The 18,441-nt window shown below is 40.5% G+C and overlaps 1 protein-coding gene across 1 annotated transcript in view; it reads right to left on the minus strand.

Moving 5' to 3' along the window:
• Positions 1–18,441, minus strand: part of ARHGAP20 (Rho GTPase activating protein 20) — a 118,313-nt gene that overhangs the window by 7,935 nt on the left and 91,937 nt on the right. Inside the window, exons 9-11 of the mRNA XM_077772686.1 lie at positions 6,393–6,571; positions 4,853–5,014; positions 1,158–1,267 (exon numbers count right to left, since the gene is read on the minus strand). Of these exons, the coding sequence (XP_077628812.1) occupies positions 1,158–1,267; positions 4,853–5,014; positions 6,393–6,571 (451 nt within the window). The remainder of the gene's footprint in view (positions 1–1,157; positions 1,268–4,852; positions 5,015–6,392; positions 6,572–18,441) is intronic.

An 18,441-nucleotide genomic window follows, 5' to 3' on the forward strand; every position in this document is an offset into this window, starting at 1 on the left:
AGAGAAGGAGAGAGAGCGTGCACATGCGCGTGAGTGGAGGAGGGGCAGAGAGAGAAGGAGAAACAGCATCTGAAGCAGGCTCCAGGCTCTGAACTGTCAGCACAGAGCCCAATATGTGGCTTGAACTCACACACCATGAGATCATGACCTGAGCCGAAGTTGGACACCCAACAAACTGAGCCACCCAGGGGTCCCTATATTTGTAGGAGTCTTAATTTTACCTTTTTTAAATTCATTCTTTAATAGCTTGAGGAATATAAAATTTCAGACAATGGGCAGCAAAATAAAGAAGTTAATATTCGCTATCTCTGAATGGCTTTCACCAAACCATAATGGAAGTGTGACATGGATTTGATTTCTAGTGTCTTCAACAGTTATATTATGTTCTACTGACAGATGTCTATCAATAGCAGTAGATAGATAATAATTCATATTTGAAAGCTGCTCAAGAAAAAAAATGTACTAAACAAGCAAATACAAATAAATGATTTTGGGATTCTTAGGTTTTCAGAGAACTGGAGTACTGCATTTTGGACACTTCTTTCCTATCCTCTTATAAAGGCAGGAAGCATTTAAGAATACCAGCGGTGAGTTCTCTCCCTCTGTATAAGGAGAGACAACGCATTCTTTGTGATAAGACGAAGGCTTTGCAACTCCTTTTCCCCTGACACTTTCCAACACTTAACTGTCTCTCTACAGCGCTCCCACAATACCCTCCTCCACACCTCTCTTATAGCACTGATTATGCTGCACTGTAATTCTTGGTTTACCTACCCACTCTACTAGACCGAGTTCCTTGAGCGGAGGGAATTTTCTCTATGGGACTTCAGTTGCTGAATGAGATATACGAGGAGTTGTCTGGTTAAATATTTACCAACATTAAGATCATAAATTGTAGATCGAGTCTACAGTATTATTGGTCTAATGGGTTTCAGCTCCTACCAGATTCAGATACACAGGAGGTATATAATGGCCAAGTATTCCATGCTACGAAGATTAGGGGAACAAGAACACTGATAGCAGTTAGCATAAATCTGTTTTTAAACTGGCCCTCATGGATCTGACTGTGATCACCATCATTACTTGAAGAGACAAGCTTATAAACTATAAGTTATTTTTTAAGTATTTTTGAGACACGACCAAATTAGAGGAATTACCTTTGAATTGTATTTATTTTCTCTTCATCATTTCCTTGATCCATTACACAGACCCAATGATCATAGAGATCTGATGAAAAAATACTTCCTGGAATATTTCGTAGAAAATCCTTACACAGAAGGAAAAATAAATATTTTAAATCGTTATTCTCATGCTAAATATGTACTGGGGAAATCAGAAAGCAAGCGTTTGGTTGAAAAGTCAAGTCCTCCCTTCCCTGGAGCACACGGAGCTCGGTGCCCACTCCCCACTGTCATGCACACAGAAGAAACACATGCTTTGATTTTTTTCTAACAAAAACCAGAGGTAAATTGGAGTCTGGACTATAGTGGGAAGGCTAAGAACAGCCTGTTTGGGGCTGAAATCTCCTTTGTGTACACGTTAGCAAGCTGGTACAATGTGACGGGGTCTGGCAAACCACCCCAAGTCTTGTTTTCCTGCTTCAAATCCCCAGTCCCAAGAAAGGCACTGCACAATTGTGGGGTTCAAAACACGGTAGACCGTCATCCAATCGCTCTACACACACGTGCTCCTGTGTGCCAGGTGTCGTTCGAGGGGCTAGCGATAGAGGGGTGACGGAAACGAAGCCCGGCTCCATCCAGAGGTACTTAGAGTCCCCCCGGCACTCCCCTCAACATTCGGGGAGGACGAAGACAGCACGCCGAGCTATGCCTGGTGGGGCTCTGGGAGCCTGGGGGCGCCCCTTCATGCCTACGGAGACTAAACATGTCCCTCGGACATCATCCTTTCCGGCCCCTGAGACTCCAGCTGCTGAGACTGCGGGCAGGGCTGGGTGTGGGGAGACCAGACTCTAATACGACTAGGATACGACCTGAGGTATTTGTTGTTCAACTTCTGTTTATAAAAAGCTTAAAAATAAATTAAATTTGGCCCTCGTCCTATATTCATTTCTGTTCTAGGCCAACTCTCTCTGTTGCTTTTGGCATGGTATTAACAAGGCCAAGCTTGCAAAGTCTGGTCTCTACCTCAGTAAACCTCAGGCAGAGAAAACGCAACCTCGAGTCGCGGCACTGCAGCCACGGTAGACAAGCCTCCTGCAAGTTCCTGCTTACAACACGGAGAAGGCCGAAGTCTGCCCCTGAGCAATTTTAACTGCCTGCAAAGCCAAGCTGGCAGCTTTACCCAAGTAAAGCTTTTACATAGAAGGCACAGTGTTACTCGTGTGTCATGTTTATATGACCGGCAGGGAGGCTGTGGTACCTAATTGTTATGGTTAGGGGATTAGGTGTGCATCTTCCCCAGGATGAGCTCCTCCAGGACATGGAGACACCCTCACCTTCTTCTTTGTGCACCTCAATCTCACACAGTCCCAGATAAAGTGGAGGTCATTACTGCGCTGTTGCTATTTTTCACATGGCCAAATACTGATGGAGGAACAAAGGAAGGCCAGATAACCGTACTTGAGATTCTAAGATAATTTAAGACACCTCTTTGTAGTCATGTTACCATACCTATTTTTTACCATTACCAAAGTATGGTTACTATTACCATACTTTTTTTTTTTTTAAGTGGTTAACAAGTAGGAAGAGACTGCTTCAAAGTCTCTCTCTGTTCTATTACATCTTCTATAAAAATGTACCTGCATACTTATAATTCAGATGTGTCATCACTAAAGTTATCTTCTTTTGGGTAAAGCTACTGAATTTTCATAATTCCAAACTAATTTTAGTTGCTGCACCTACTTTAAAAGTCAGATTTAGAAGTGGCAAAATTTGTTATTTCAAAGTGGGGCAGTGACAATAGCTCTCTTTTTAAATCTCAGTGGAAAACATACTTATGATCTGTCTTGAAGAAAAACATCATTAAATCTTAAACCTACACTTGAAAGATAATAACTCGTAACATCTCAATGAACTCTGCACAGCTGGCATAACAAGTTACGAAATACGACCACCATCACAGCTGCAAAAGGATGTGAAAGCTGGTTCTGAATTACAATCACTAGCTCGCAGCCCTCCAGTGAGTCTCCTCCCCTCCAAGAGCAGAGCCCAGGTCATCAGCAGAACTCCTAAAATTAGAGATGAGATTTCTGTAGGACTAAAAAGGAACTCTTCCTCAAAGTTCTGATGGATCGAAGTTAGTGTCTCAAGCAATTTTCTTCCAATTACAGTTTAAAGAGTTAAGCTTATATTTAGGCAAAACCAGCATAAATAAAAAAGTGAAGGAAAACTTAAGTATACTTCCAAATAGTCTTAAACACAAGAAACAAAACAAACCAAAAGCTGAAAAACGTTTGGCAAAAATTATCTCCTTTCCTGCAACCACTTGGAAGAAATGAGAGTAAAACACAGTTTACATGATTATAAAACTTCAAATTACTTGGAACCCACTTAACTAGATTTTTCAATCATTTGTCTTTGGCTTATTTTTGTACAAGTGATACTTCTGCAGTTTGAGATACAATTTGATTCCTCTAGAATCGTATTTCTTGATAAAAGCCTCAAAAATTTAGCATAAAATTTTCAGTGTGGTGCTGTGAAGGAAGACCAGCACGGTAAGGAACATTCTCTGAAATGCAGGCTTTAACCTCTTAAGGGATGAAAGAAATCCAGTTATATGATAAGAAGAAACTTCCTTGCGCATATGTACCCACACATACGCCTGGCTGAGCACCCCACACGTCTCTACTGCATTCAGGACTGAAGAGGAGACAAACCGGGTGCAAAGCACATTAGATGACCTTAGCTCCAGCTCACCATTTTTGTGAGTGACACTTTTTTGCAAAGCCTACAGCAGGCGCTGAGGGCAGACGTAGCTCACTTGCCAGGAAACATGTGACTATTCATAAAGTCATGAAGTGCGCAGCTGACCAGGAGCGGGGACACGGAAGAGCCTTTGTGCCCACGTTCTCCTGTGGCCTGGCCCCACTGCGCCCCAGCCTGCCTGTGAGACGGCAGCCTGAGCTGAGGCTGCAGAGGCTATTGCTGGGGTTGAAACCTCTGCTCAAAGCAGGTTCTGACTCTAGGTTTTCAAAAAATGTGAGGCATTTTCAGAAATGTGGGGAGGAAAACATTCTAGAAGAGCTCTAACTCAACTATGGATGTGAGTTAAGTAACCATGGAGTGAAGGCTAAGAACCATAACAAATGCCAAATGTGGTAAGGGTTTATAAAAGACCCAGACGTTGGAGTCTTTCCGACTCCACTTTCACTTTAGAAAGGCACTAGGGGACAGGGGAAGGCCTGATGACTGTATAAGTGAAAGGAATTTTCAGTGGTCTTAGAGCAATTTTTTGTTTTAGTCGTTAGACAAATATCAATTATGGTAAACTCTCTTTCAAAGTTTAATACAAGTTGATGCTTGAAAATGTGCCTTTATTAGGAAGGTAATGAGACTGTGAAGAAGTCATCATAATCAGGATGTTTGTTTTGGTAAATATGCTGCAAATATTTTGGTTATTTTTAACTTTAATTTTATTTATTATTTTTGGTATGGGGTGGCAAAGCGATGGGGGGAGAGGGGTGGGGCTAGAAGACGTATAAGCATATCTGACACACCGAAATCGCTGGCGATAGCTTTTGAGGGCCAGGGTTGGCTTTGTGAAGTGTTTCTAACACGTCTTAGATTCTAAATCCATTACGGTTCTTTGAGGGTGGGAGATGTTGTCATGGGAGGAACCGGTCGTGATTCTCCAGAGCCGTGCTGGGGGTAGATGAAGGGAGAGCCTTTCCTACCTTTAAGACAGATGCTATCACAAAAATAGATTCACAGTCTAGGTGTACTTCAACTCCAGAATTCAGTTTCTCTTTTAGCTCTCTGCAGGATTTCACATTGGCCGACTGTCTGAAGATACCTTTCGTGAGGGGTCCTTTTTGATTAAGAAAGAAAAGCATATCCTATAAGGAAGCAGAGGAAAAAACCAAAATGGCACTTGACACATACAAGCTTGGGAACACACACCCGCCCTCTCTAGCCGCCGGCGGTGAGGGTGTCCCAGGGGAAGACCGGTGAAGGAGGAGCCGCTAGAAGGACTGAGGTCAGTTGGTTTTCTGGTATCTCTAAATCTTTCCCCCCTGTTTTTTCCTTGCTAAATTCAGCATCTAAAACATTTTACTTCAATGACATTGTCTTTTGTTCAATGAACCAACAACCAACAGCGACTTGAAAATCAAGTTTCTCTGACTACTTCAAGGCCCCTGTAAACTTGTCTCTCTATCCTTGCCTCACTGTCCTTTGACCATTATTCTCTAATTCGGACTCTTTCCCCGAATATGGAAATATCCTTGCCAGACTCATTCTCCACTTGCTTGTCTTTCTTTTTATGTGACTGCATACCTCATTCTACTTCCTGTATTTATTTCATTCTTTTACAATCAGGCTAAAACGAAAAAAAATCACCTCTTCCAGGAAGTTTTCCCCGCTCCACTGCATCATGATCAACCTTTCATTTTGCTTTCTTTCTAGCAAAGAAATGTCCTCTGCCTGCAGTGTGGAAGGAGGCTGGGTGCTGGAAAAAAGCAATCCATGGGACCAGAAGCCTGTGTGACCTTGGTAGACTTGAAGCTTTCATTTTACTGAATTTGTAAAGTGAGGGCAAGGGTAGTGGTACTTTTGTAAAGTGAGGGCAAGGGTAGTGGTACTAACTGCTAAATGTGCTGTGAGGCCTAAGCCCATAAAGCGGCTGGACCACCGGGTGGCACGTTATGAGTACACAATGTAGGACAGAGTGCCGGGCGTCTTGATCCTGGACACTCAACCCTGCGTCACAGCAGTGATCATTTCATATCTCAAGGAGACAGTACAGACTCAGTGCTTTCACCTGACCCACTCTATGTATGGAACGCAACTAAATGCCAGAGGATGTCTATGTATAAACACTTGAAACACAAATATGACACACATGGATTTTTAACAAGTACAAAAATGGGCAGTTTTTGTTTCTAAATTAAAGCAAACTTCCAGAACAATGCAGAGTTCAAGAAGGGCCGTGAGAGAAATGTGAGGGGTAATGGGACTCCAGCGTGGACTCTGCCTACAGAGCGAACTCTGACTGAGCTGAGCAGACTTCTGTAGCTTTTTCCTGGACACAGCAGCTGACATGCCCTCTCCCTATTATGTCTTCCTTGTGATTCTGCAACAGCTTAATCAGACTTTATTCTATGAAGTAATAATAACATTCTCAGCCAAAGCCATGGGTGTCTGTAATTTTTCCATTTAAGAATAGATGTCCCTCCCCAAGCTCTCCTTTCCCATTTGTCACAGGCTAAAACTCACCAGGACGGGTTTGGGCAGATTGTCATTCTCACAGATATTTGGTAGAGAAACTCCAAAGAGCTGCCCCGGCATAGGGGACGTTGGTGACACAGGCAAGTTATCCAGGTGAGTGCTAGATCCTCGCCAAAAGGCCCAGTTTATGAGAGACCTTCTCCTTTTAAATGTCTTCTGTCCTGAATCTAAGAAAGAAGAGAGATTATGAGAAAAACTTTTATTCACTTAACCTTATTGTTATTGTTTCCAACTCACAGTATATTCATTACTATGGTTCAAAGAGAAAAAAATGCTCACAGACATCCTTTGTTACTGATAATTCAATCGAAGAAATTTCATTGTAACATTTTATAAATTAAGGGAAAAATCAAACATTTGGGTTATTCTCCATTCCAACTTTGGAACATCACTGGCCTATTTGCTTGAGCTTTGGCACCGAATCTTCAAAGGCAAAGAAAAGCTTCCCTTACTGAACTGTAACAACTTAAAGCAAAAAGTGTTTCCTACCTACACATATATTATCCCATTTTAAATTGAGACTATGCATACAAAGAAGCTGAAGATTCAGTCAAACCACAATTAGTGAGAAAAAGAAGGGAAGAGGAAGAAAAAGGGAGAAGATGAGAAGGGGAAGAAGGAAGAAGAAGGAAAACCAAGAGCTGTCTTTATTCAGATGTTCTCTACAAACAAAGGATGCTTTATTACCTGAGGTCCCCCTCTACTGCTGAAAACATAGGCAGGAAGCTAATGTTCTACATTCTCCCCCACTTCTTCCCAACTGCGAAGACTTTTTTTTCAGGTACCCTTTTAGTTCCTGACTTTAAAAAGCATGTTTAAGGCAGCACAGATAGGTGCAAACATGAGTGAGACCTGCCCTTGTCAAGGTGAAGTAGATGATCTAATGGAGGAACAAGTCTGGTGGTGGTGGTGGGGGAGCAAGAATATTAATAAATAAAATATCCTACGGTAAGGACAAAGCACCAAAGGCATTCAGAATAAAAGCGTTCAGAAGAAAGGCATTCAGAAGCACATCTACCCATTGAGACTGGAGGGAGTGATCCTGGAGGCATTTGCATTTGACTTGGATTTTGAATGAATAAAATTTCAACAGAGCACCTGGCATCATGGCTCGCACCTTGTAAGGACTCAATAAATCATTCTCTAGCAGTAACTGAATTGAGAGATTTGGCTGGAAAGGGACAGCATGAACAAAACAGGCAGAAGAAAGGTCTGTGACAGTGAATCATGAATGTGAGATCATAGCGCTACAACATTTTTGATGTCATCTGCATCTAATTTTAACATGAAAGTTGATGTGCGTGCACAGGATCTGATACATAAAAGACAGCTCTCTAAGGTTCCTCTGGACCCCTCCACTGCGGTCCCGCAACCCCAGCACATTACACACAGATAACAATTATAAACTCTAGCTGAACTTTTAAAAATATGATAGCCTACCTAAAGGCAGGAAAGAGTGATGAGACGAAGGTGGCATGTAAAAGTGTGACACTCAGAAGGGGAGATGGCACAGGGCACAGGGCAGCTTTCCTGTTCTCACCGCTTGGAGCGCGAGGACAGGCTACAGGGTAGCAGGGCCACGTAAATCTGTAGAAACCTGCACGCTCGTTGCCTGAAGAGCTACAGAAGGAGACGGAGGGAAGCACAGGAGCTGGAGAGTGTGTGTGTTTGGGGGATCCCAGAGAGGAGAAGAATGAAGACTGGGAGCCGCAAATATCGTGTATAAGTTCTGCCCTAATCTCTGGCTGGCCCACCAGACACACCTGTGTGGGGCAGATTTAACGTGGCTTATGATTAAGACTAACAGGAGGGAGGCCTGAGGCGGGAGAACCCTCCGGTGGTGCCCACATAAGATCGGACGCTACTTTCTCCAGGGAGAGTGTGTGGGGACTAGTCATCCAACGGTGCTGTGTGGCACTGAGAGCCGAGCAAGCTCCCACAGATGATGTTCAGCTGCTCTACATTCCCTAAGAATGGGGCATTCAAAGGGGATTGCCTTTTCAGGGTGGAAAAGGTCAAAAGTGTCAAATACTAAATTCAAATATGTGTTTTCTAGAACTGTTTTATATTGTTTGGCTATAAGGTCCCTTAGCATTTTATGTCCTCAGAATAAGCAACTTAAAACCAAATACCACAAATGCCAACTTGTGGGAAGACAATCACGTTAAGTAACATCTTACCAAATGGCCTCAGAGCATCATCCACCACTGGCTTCCTTTGAGTATAGTTAAGTGTGTCATCAGCGTACATATACCCAGGCCAGGTCTGTGACTCTGCAGTCAGGAACCCAGTTAGACTCCTGGCTCAGATATTGATTTGGGCAAGTTACTTAACCTTATGACCTACAACTCAAAGCCTTAGTAAGAGGATTAAATGGACATTAAAGTACTACTTTGCAAGGGTATGGGTCACCGCAGTCTTGATTACAACTGCAAAGACCTCCATCTCTTCCCCACAAAGATGAACCCCTCCTCTTTCCACTATCCACTGAGTGAAACACCCTTTGGGAAGTGTGCAGATAGGAAGGAATACCAGACTCTGCCTAATTAGAGCACTTCCTGCCCTGACATCCCCAATCTTCACCATTTTAAAAAACGAGAAAAGGAAACTAAACCCATTCTTAAACCCAAGAAGGGAGGGGGATCTTGTGTTTACCAATGTCAATCTGCAAATGTTCTTTAATATGTGTGTTCATATATGTTGAGTAGCTGTACTCAGTCTACTTTCCTTGCATTTGACTTGTTTTCATTATTTCTAAAACTCTCAGATTTATTTGACTTTTTAGCTTTCATACACTTAGGAAAAATGCTTCACCATGAAGTTATATACCCAGCCATCCTATGAGTATTGACAGAGGATAAAGCAAAATGGAGTCCTGTACTTCACTATAGATACTTTCAGCTGCTGCCATGCCTTTTGGTATGTACAACATTCAATTTCAGAGTTCATGTTCACTCTGGGACTGAGAGAAAAACATTTTCATTACATGGAAACCAACTTGACAATAAACTATTTAATAAAAAAAAAGTTTATTTTCTTGCAGAGATTTCAATGCATACCTCTTACTTTCCAAATGTCAAAAGGCTGTTGAAAAAACATGCGATTGCTATAAAAATAGAAGGGAGATGTAATTGTAGAGCAAACTAAATTTGTATAAATCGAGCTTTACTAAACAATCCCAGCAAGGTTTAAGCTAGTATTTCTTCATGCTTAAATCAGGGATCTGAATGTTAAAAATTATAATTCTTAAAAGTCGGTGCTTATAGATGACTATAGAAAAATAATTTAAAAGATCCCTTAGTTAGAAATTCTAGCAAGATGGAAATGCAGGAAATCCTGAACTTACCTCCTCCCATGGGAACACTGATTTACAGCTAGATATGGAACAACTTCCTCTCAAGAAACCTAAAAACTGGTGGAGCAATGCCTTCATACTGGGAAAATGAGAGGGAAACCACATCAAAGTGGCTAGGAAAGGCTGAGGCACAACCTTGCCATACAGTCTACCACTGACATGGTGACCCACAATTGGGAGAAAATTCAAAATCTGGAGCTTCTCCCTGCGGAGTGAAGGGTTCACACTGCACATTAGGCATCCCAACTTTTAAGACTGGCCCCTGAGAGATGAGTCCCCAAAATGTATGGTTTTGAAGACCACCAGGGCTGACACCCTCTCCACAATCCCTCTGCCTAACTAAAGCTGGCAGGTGCCATTTTCTCCCACCCCTTCCTTTATTTTTATTTCCCCTTTCCCTTTTATTCTTTCTTTCTTATTTTTCTTTCCTTCTTTTCTGCTTTTTTGGGCAGGTGTCATTTTTACACTCCTCCTCTGCCTTGCTCCAGCCAGTGGATGCCATCTTCATGCCCTCCCTCTCTTGGAGTGTCTCCTGGAGATACACGTCTGGTCACCAGTTTTTACAAGTTTTTGTGGCTTTCACCCAGAGGATGTCCAATGATTGCCTGGTACCTGAGGCCACAGTGACCTGCTTTCCTAGGTCCCATGAAACTGTAATAGTCAGAGATGGTTCTTGACAGACTACTACCCAGGGCACTGCAGACAGCACACTGAAACACACCTCCATCCTTTCTGTGAAAGGGGCCTACTTGCCAGTCCTGAAGATTCAGCCATAGGGACGAGCTCCAGATCTGGCACACATCTAGAGGCCATGAAGGTCTTCTCAAGGAACACAGGATATGGGACACATCTTTGCATTTCCCCTCTGTCTCCCTATAGGTCATGAGTATCTCCCAGCAAGAAGCTTTTACTTTTATCTGGAGCCCTGACTTTTGATACTGTTGTCCAGGGGACACCTTCAGATGGCCTGGCTTTAGGGACCAGCAGGTTGTATGCCTGTGGTCCTATAGGACTGCATGTATTTGCATTCTTTAAAAGCTGCTTCTTGGAGGTCTGGCATCCTATCAGACTAAATCTAGGTGCTGAATGAGATCCTCCCCCTGTGGAACACTCACGGGTCTTGGCACACCCTCAACTACTGGGAGTTATTAACAATAAAACAAGCTGCCTGGACAATCACAAAGGTTTGAGAGACAACCAAAAGCCAGGGGAGGGGTGAATGTTAATGTTCATCTCTTACAAAAGGCCAACACTTCAAGACTGGGAGAAGTAGCAGTATAGAATTTAATGTAGAGAAACTTGTATAGAGAGTTAAGCAAAATGAAGAAACACAAGAATATATTACAAACAGAAGAAAAAAACTTCAGAAAAACTTAATAAAGTGGAGGTAAGTAATAATAATGAATTCAAAGTAATGCCCATTAATATTGTCAATGAACTCAGGGGATGAATGGATAAACACAGAACTTCAACAAAGAGACAGAATATACAGGAAAGTTCTAAGCAGAAGTCACAGAGCTGAAGAGTATCATAACTGAACTAAAAAAAGACAGTAGTGGCACCTGGGTGGCTCAGTCAGTTAAGTGTCTGATTCTTGGTTTTGGCTCAGATCGTGATCTCGTGGTTCATAAGTTCAAGCCCTGTGTCAGCCTCCATGCTGGTGTGAAGCCTGCTTGGGATTCTCTTTCTCCATCTCAGCCCCTCTCTTGCTCTCTCTCACAATAAATACACACACACACACACACACACACACACACACACACACAAAGTGGAAGGGTTCAATAGCAGACCAGAGGAAGTAGAATAAAGGATCAGTGTACCTGAAGATCAGGCAGAGGAGCTTACCTGATCTGAGCAGCAAAAAGAAAAAGGAATGAGAAAAGACTAAAGACAGTAAAGGGTCTTGTGGGACAATATTAAGTAGACTAACATTTGCATTTTAGGATTCTCAAAAGGAGAAGAAATAGAGAAAGGGACAGAAAACTTATTTGAAGAAATAATGGCTAAAAACTTCCCAAGCTATGGAAAGAAAGACATTTAGACCCAGAAATCCTAGAAAGTTCCAAATAAGATGCATACAAAGAGACCCACACCAAAACACATAATAATTAAAATTCCAACATTTAAAGCCAAGGGAATCTGAAAAGCATCAAGAGAAAAACCACTTGTTATGTATAAAGGAACCCCCATAAGACCATTAGATTTTTCAGGAGAAACTCTGCAGGCTAGAGGGAGTAGCATGATATATTCGAAGTGCTGAAAGAAAAGAAAAACAATTTCAAGTATGAATACACTACATAGAAAAGTTATCATTCAGAATTTAAGAAGAGATAAAGAGTTTTCCAGAAAAGTAAGAGCTAACGGAGTTCATCACTACTAAACCTGCCTTACAAGAAATGTTAAAGGGACATTTTAAAACTGAAAACATATAAAAATATAAAAAATATAAAACTGTAACTCCCAATGATAAAGGTAAATATGTAAGATAGTAGATTAATCACTTATAAAGCTAATATGAAGGTTAAAAGACAAAAGTAGTAAAAATAACTAACTACAATAATTAGTTAAGGGTTAATTAGTTAAGATAAAAAGATGTAAAATATGACATCAAAAACATAAAACACAGCAGGGTAGAGTAAAAATGTAGAGTTTTAGAAACTTGAGTTAATATTAACTTAAACTAGAATGTTATAAATCTGTTATATGTAGGCCTCGTGATAACCGCCAAGCAAAAATCTAGATACACAAAAGATAATGAGAAAGGAATCAAGGCATCACTAGAGAACACCATCAAACCAAAAGGAAGAGAGCCTGAGAAGAAAGGAACAGAGGAACTACAAAACAGCCAGAAAGCAAATAACAAAATGGCAATAAGCACATACCTTTGAATAATTATTGTAAATGTAAATGTACTAAAAGCTCCAATTATAAGACACACAGTGGCTGAATGGATTTAAAAAACAAACACAAGAGTTATCTACATGCTACCTACAGAGACTTGCTTCAGACTTAAGGACATACTTAGACTGAAAATGAAGTTATAGAAAAAGATATTTCCTGCAATTGTAAACCAAAAGAAAGCTAGAGAAGCTATACTTTACATAACATTGGACAAAACAGATTTTATTTATTTTTAAATGTTTATTTTTTTAAGCATTTTTTAAATGTTTTTTATTTATTTCTGAGAGAGAGAGAGAGAGACAGTGTGAGCAAGGGAGAGTCAGAGAGAGAGGAAGGCACAGAATTTGAAACAAGTTCCAGCCTCTGAGCTAGCTGTCAGCACAGAGCCCTATGCAGGGCTCGAACCCATGAACTGTGAGATCATGACCTGAGCCAAAGTTGGACACTTAACTGACTGAGCCACCCAGGAGCCCCAATGTTTATCTATTTTTGAGAAAGGGTAGGAGGGGCAAAGAGAAGGAGAGACACAGAATCTGAAGCAGGCTCCAGGCTCTGGGCTGTCAGCACAGAACCCAATGTGGGGCCTGAAGTCACGAACTGTGAGTTCATGTCTTGAGCTGAAGTCGAACGTTAACCGACTGAGCCATACAGGCACCCCTGGACAAAACAGACTGTAAAATGAAGAAAGAAGACAAAGAGACAAAGTCATTACATAATGATAAAGAGGTCAACCCACAGAGGACATAACATTGTAAATATTTTTGTACCTAAAAGAGGAGCACATAAATATATAAAGCAAATATGAATAGACTTAATGGAATTAAATAGATGTTAACATAATAATAGCAGGGCACCTGGATACCCTGCTTATATCAATGGATATAAAAAAATCCAGACCAAAAATCAACATGGGTATATCAGCCTTAAATGACATGGCAGACCTGATGGACTTAACATACATACAGAGTACTTCATCCAAACAAAACGAATGCACATTCTTCTCAAGTGCAAGTGGAAACATTCTCTAGGAGAGATCATATATTAGGCCACGAAAGTGGTCTTAACAAATTTAAGAAGCTGAAGTCATATTCAAGCATGTTTTCTGACCACAATAGTATGAAATAAGAAATCAATTACAAAAAGAAAACTGGAAAATTCACAAATATATGAAGATTAAACAACTACTGAAAAACATGGGTTAAAGAATAGGTCAAAAAAACACCTTGGGACAAATAAAAATGGAAATAGCACATACCAAAATTTATGGGATGCAGCAAAAGCAGTTCTAAGAGGGAAGTTCACAGAAATAAATGCCTATCCCAAGAACCAGGAAAATCTAAAATAAACCACCTAACATTATACCTCAAGGAACTAGAAAAAGAATCAACAAAATCCAACATTATTAGAAGGAAGGAAATAATAAAGATCAGAGCAGCAATAAATGAAACAGAGACTAAAACAGCAAGAGAAAAATCAATGAAACCAAGAGCTGCTTCTTTGAAAAGATAAATAAAATTCACAAATCTTTAGTTAGCTCACCAAGAAAAAGAGAAAGTTTAAATAAATAAAATCAGAAATGAAAGAGGAAGCTTACAGCCGATACTACAAAAATATAAAAAAGATCATGAGAGCCTACTATGAACAATTATATATCAACATATTAGAAAACCTAGGAGAAATGGATAAAATCCTAGAGACACACAACCCTATAAGCCTGACTAATGGAAGAAACAGAAAATCTAAACAGACCAGGGGAGCCTGGGTGGCTCAGTCAGTTGAGCATCTGACTCTTGATTTTGGCTCAGGGCTTATTTTCACGGTTGTGGGATCGAGCCCTGTATTGGGCTCTGCACTGGGCATGGAGCCTGCTTGAGATTCTTTCTCTGTCCCCCTCTCCCCTTCCCACACTCTCACATGCTCTATGTCTCTCAAATAAAAATAAAAATAAAATCGATTAAAAAAAAAAAGAAAATCTAAACAGATCAATTACTAGTATGGTGAATATCAGTAATTAAAATCCTTCCCACAAACAAAAGTCCAGGACCTAATTGCTTAATGGTGAATTCTACCAAATACGCAAAGAGGAATTAATACAAATCCTTCTCACACTCTTCCAAAAAAATACAATAGGAAGGAACATTGTCAAACTCAGTTTATAAGGCCAGCACTACTCTGATATCAAAACCAGACAAAGACACAAGAAAAGAAAATTGCAGGCCAATATCCTTAATGAACATGATGCAAAAATTCTCAAGAATATTATTAGCAAACCAAACTCAACATTACATTAGAAGGATCATAGACCATTATTAATTTATTCTAGGGATGCAAGGTTGTTTTAACACTGGCAAATCAATGTAGTACACCACATCACCAAAATGAAGGGTAAAGGTCATATGATCATTTCAATAGATGCAGAAAAGGCATGTGATAAAATTTCATATTTGAGGGAGCAAACTACACTCCAAGGGCCAAATGTGGCCTGCCATCTCTTTTTGGATAGTCTGCAAAGTCCTTACAGTTTTGAAAGGTTGAAAAAAAATCAAAACAAGAGTAACATTCAGTGACACATAAAAATTATTTGAAATTCTTGCTGGAACACAGCTCCCCTCATTCGTTAATGTAATGTCCATAGCTGCTCTGACTCTGTGCTCAATGGCAGCTGCGTAATGGTGACAAAGACCATCAGTGGGGCTGTCACTCATGCTCTGCACTGCTGCAGAGCAGTTTGCTCAATACAGCAAACTACAATGACACATTTACATCTGGATAATGTTTTGAGTGCCTTCTGTATCATGAGACTGTAAAATATTAATTTTTTATTACCTGCCGTGTCTTGTTGAGCTTTTAAGGCACAGAGCAGTGTGGATGACTTTGTTATTGCAATAAACCATGCAATGATACAACAGCTGTGGTAAAAGAATATACTACATATATGTTAATGTAATCACACTAAAAACTCAGCACAGTATTCCCAACTCAGAAGAAAGTGATGAGTAGAAAAACGTGGAATATTTAAGTGAAATATCTCAGCACTGAAGATTAAAAAAACAAAACTGAGACTCCAACACAGGTCCATTTCTGAGTGGCTCATTGATGCAAGTAAAGCCATTTACCAGTGGGCAGCTGCTTAAATTGTGTGTGCTTGCAGCTGACAAAGAGATGTGTACAGAGAAACTACACTTAAGGATATTTGCCTTTTTGGTGAGAACAGTTGCCTGAAGAGTTGAGAACATTCGTTGTAATATTAATAGGAAACTAAAACACAAGGCAAATTATTTTGAGCAGCTTTCCTTGGTTCTTGATTGGTTGGCAGATGTTACCAGTACTGTTTGGTTGTTTTATTTTGAGAAGTCAGTGCCTTGTTTGAAGTGACTGAGGTGTTAGCCTTGAATACTCTGCAAGGAACAGCTATAGGTGAGAATACTGTCATAGAATTTGAGAAGTTAATAATAATTCAGTACAACCTAAAGTGGAATCTTCAGACTGAAGAAAAAGATGTAATTTGACAAATTTACAAAGCTTGTGAAAATGTACAAAGTTTCGTCTCCAGAGCTATTCACTGTATAATTCATCAGCAGGATGGCACGGGAAGCGTATCCGTCCATCATGGATTACTGGACCAGCAGAGCCAAAGGAACCTTCATTCACTCTCCCGACGTACCCGTTGCCATTTCTGTGAATTCCTGTCAGAAACAGAAGCTGAATGGCGTGACCTGTGCTATCACAGAGCAGCTCACTGGCTCAGCAGGTGTAAAGTTTTATAGTGAGATTTGAGCTTAGGGCTGAGATGAAAATTTTTATGAATGAGAAGATTTTTCCTAGTAGTGACTGGCTTTGGAAATCAGTTTTTGCTGTGAATCTGATGATGTTTCTTAATGAATTCAACCCAAATTACAAGGCTAAAAAGTATTTAGACATAAAACTTTTGAAAGTTTCAGTTTGAAAACAACGACACTTAATCACAAGTAAAGTCTCTCCTTCTTGTGCTGTCAGAAGTTAAAGCAGCAAGATCTCCATTCTCATACACGTTGGTAACAGATATATTTTCTGAGCTCCCAACTGCAGTTCCAGTGGTATTTTACCAACCTTAATGCAAGTGCAAAGGGAATTTTCAGATTTTAAGATCCTCTAACAGTGCCATTGAGAGGAGCTTCTGCCTCATTTTCAGTTGGAAGTGATTCACCTACAGTGACATGCTCAAAGGCAGATAACAAAAGACTAATCAAACAAAATTCTACAAATGTCTTTGAAGAGAGGAATATATGCAATTAAAGTTATTATGCTAGTAGAGTGAAATCAGTACTTGGCACTACCTATCTATGTGAAAAGGTATTTTCAAAGATGATAAAATATGGGGCGCCTGGGTGGCTCAGTTGGTTAAGCGTCCGACTTTGGCTCAGATCATGATCTCATAGCTCATGGGTTCGAGCCCCGCATCAGGCTCTGTGCTGACAGCTCAGAGCCTGGAACCTACTTCAGATTCTGCATCTCCCTCTCTCTGCCTCCTTCCCTGTTCACGTTCTGTCTCTCTCTCCCTCAAAAATAAACAAACATTAAAAAAATTTTTAAAAAGATAAAATATATAAAATCTTATATATATTTTGCATTCAATTATGATGAACTTGGTGCTCTAATAATGCAAAATGTTATTCCTCCAAAAGAATTCAATTCTTCTTATTACTAAGCCTGTATTACATGAAACTGTACTCAGTTATTACTATATATTAATTATAATCAATAAAATTGAGTGGAAATCAGTTTTCTCTCTCTTGTCATATGAGTACCTACATAATTCCTCAGTTTTGTTTGTTGACCTGCCAAGTTTACTATCTGGCCCTTTACAGAAAAAGTCTGCTGAACCCTGGTTTAAATCAGTGGTTTCCAAAGCAGCTGTACCTCTAAATCTCATGTATTAAGAAGTGCAGCACTGTTTCACCCATAACTTTTTAGTTACACAGGTGATTCTGCTGCCCAGCTATGTTGGCACCATTGGTCTATAATTAATTACTCCATCTCTGATCCTCTTATAGCTGTAACCGCAATTATCCTAACTTCCAATCGGGAGAAACAGAGGATTAATAAGCACAGAGTGCCTACAATTAAATTAAACAAGTTGTTGGCAAAATTGGGTAAAACCTTTAGGATTTTTGACTACTGATTACTGGCCAAACTAATTAAAATAAAATTGACAAGCGACACAGAGAAATAATTTTGAAAAACGTGAGTATTAAGGAAGAAGAGCAAAATATTCTTCTCAGCTTAATTATAAAGGCAACATTCCTTTTGTATCTTTAAAAGCCAGTTAACAGTAGACCTCTGAATAAATGAATTCATTCAACAAATATTTATTGAGCACTTACTTTTATGTATGTCAAGTGCTGTTCCGGGTGCCGGGAACCAGTGAACAAAACAGACCACAACATCCGCCTTCACGGAGCTCACATTTTAGTGGATGGAAAACTATGACGTCTCTATGATACCCCTTCAAAATGGCCCAACGATGCGAGGAAACAGCCTTGGAGTCCCCAAAACTCAGTTTACCACCCTAGGAGGGAAGGTGGCGGTGCACATGCCAGGTAAGCTCTCACAGCTTGCTGGCCACAATGGCACAGCCCCGATGGAGGGCTTCAGCGAGGTGCAAAGTCTGAGGCTGGGTCATCACCACAGAGGGACAGGGGCAATGTGCCTGTGTGGGGGAATGCACACGGGAGAGTCGCCATGTTCACCCTATCCCCCAGCTGGTTCAAAGGGACAAAGGTGGCTACAGAATTTCGGCAT

This window comes from Crocuta crocuta, unplaced genomic scaffold (assembly GCF_008692635.1).
Source record: "Crocuta crocuta isolate KB4526 unplaced genomic scaffold, BGI_CrCroc_1.0 scaffold854, whole genome shotgun sequence".
NCBI lineage: Eukaryota > Metazoa > Chordata > Mammalia > Carnivora > Hyaenidae > Crocuta > Crocuta crocuta.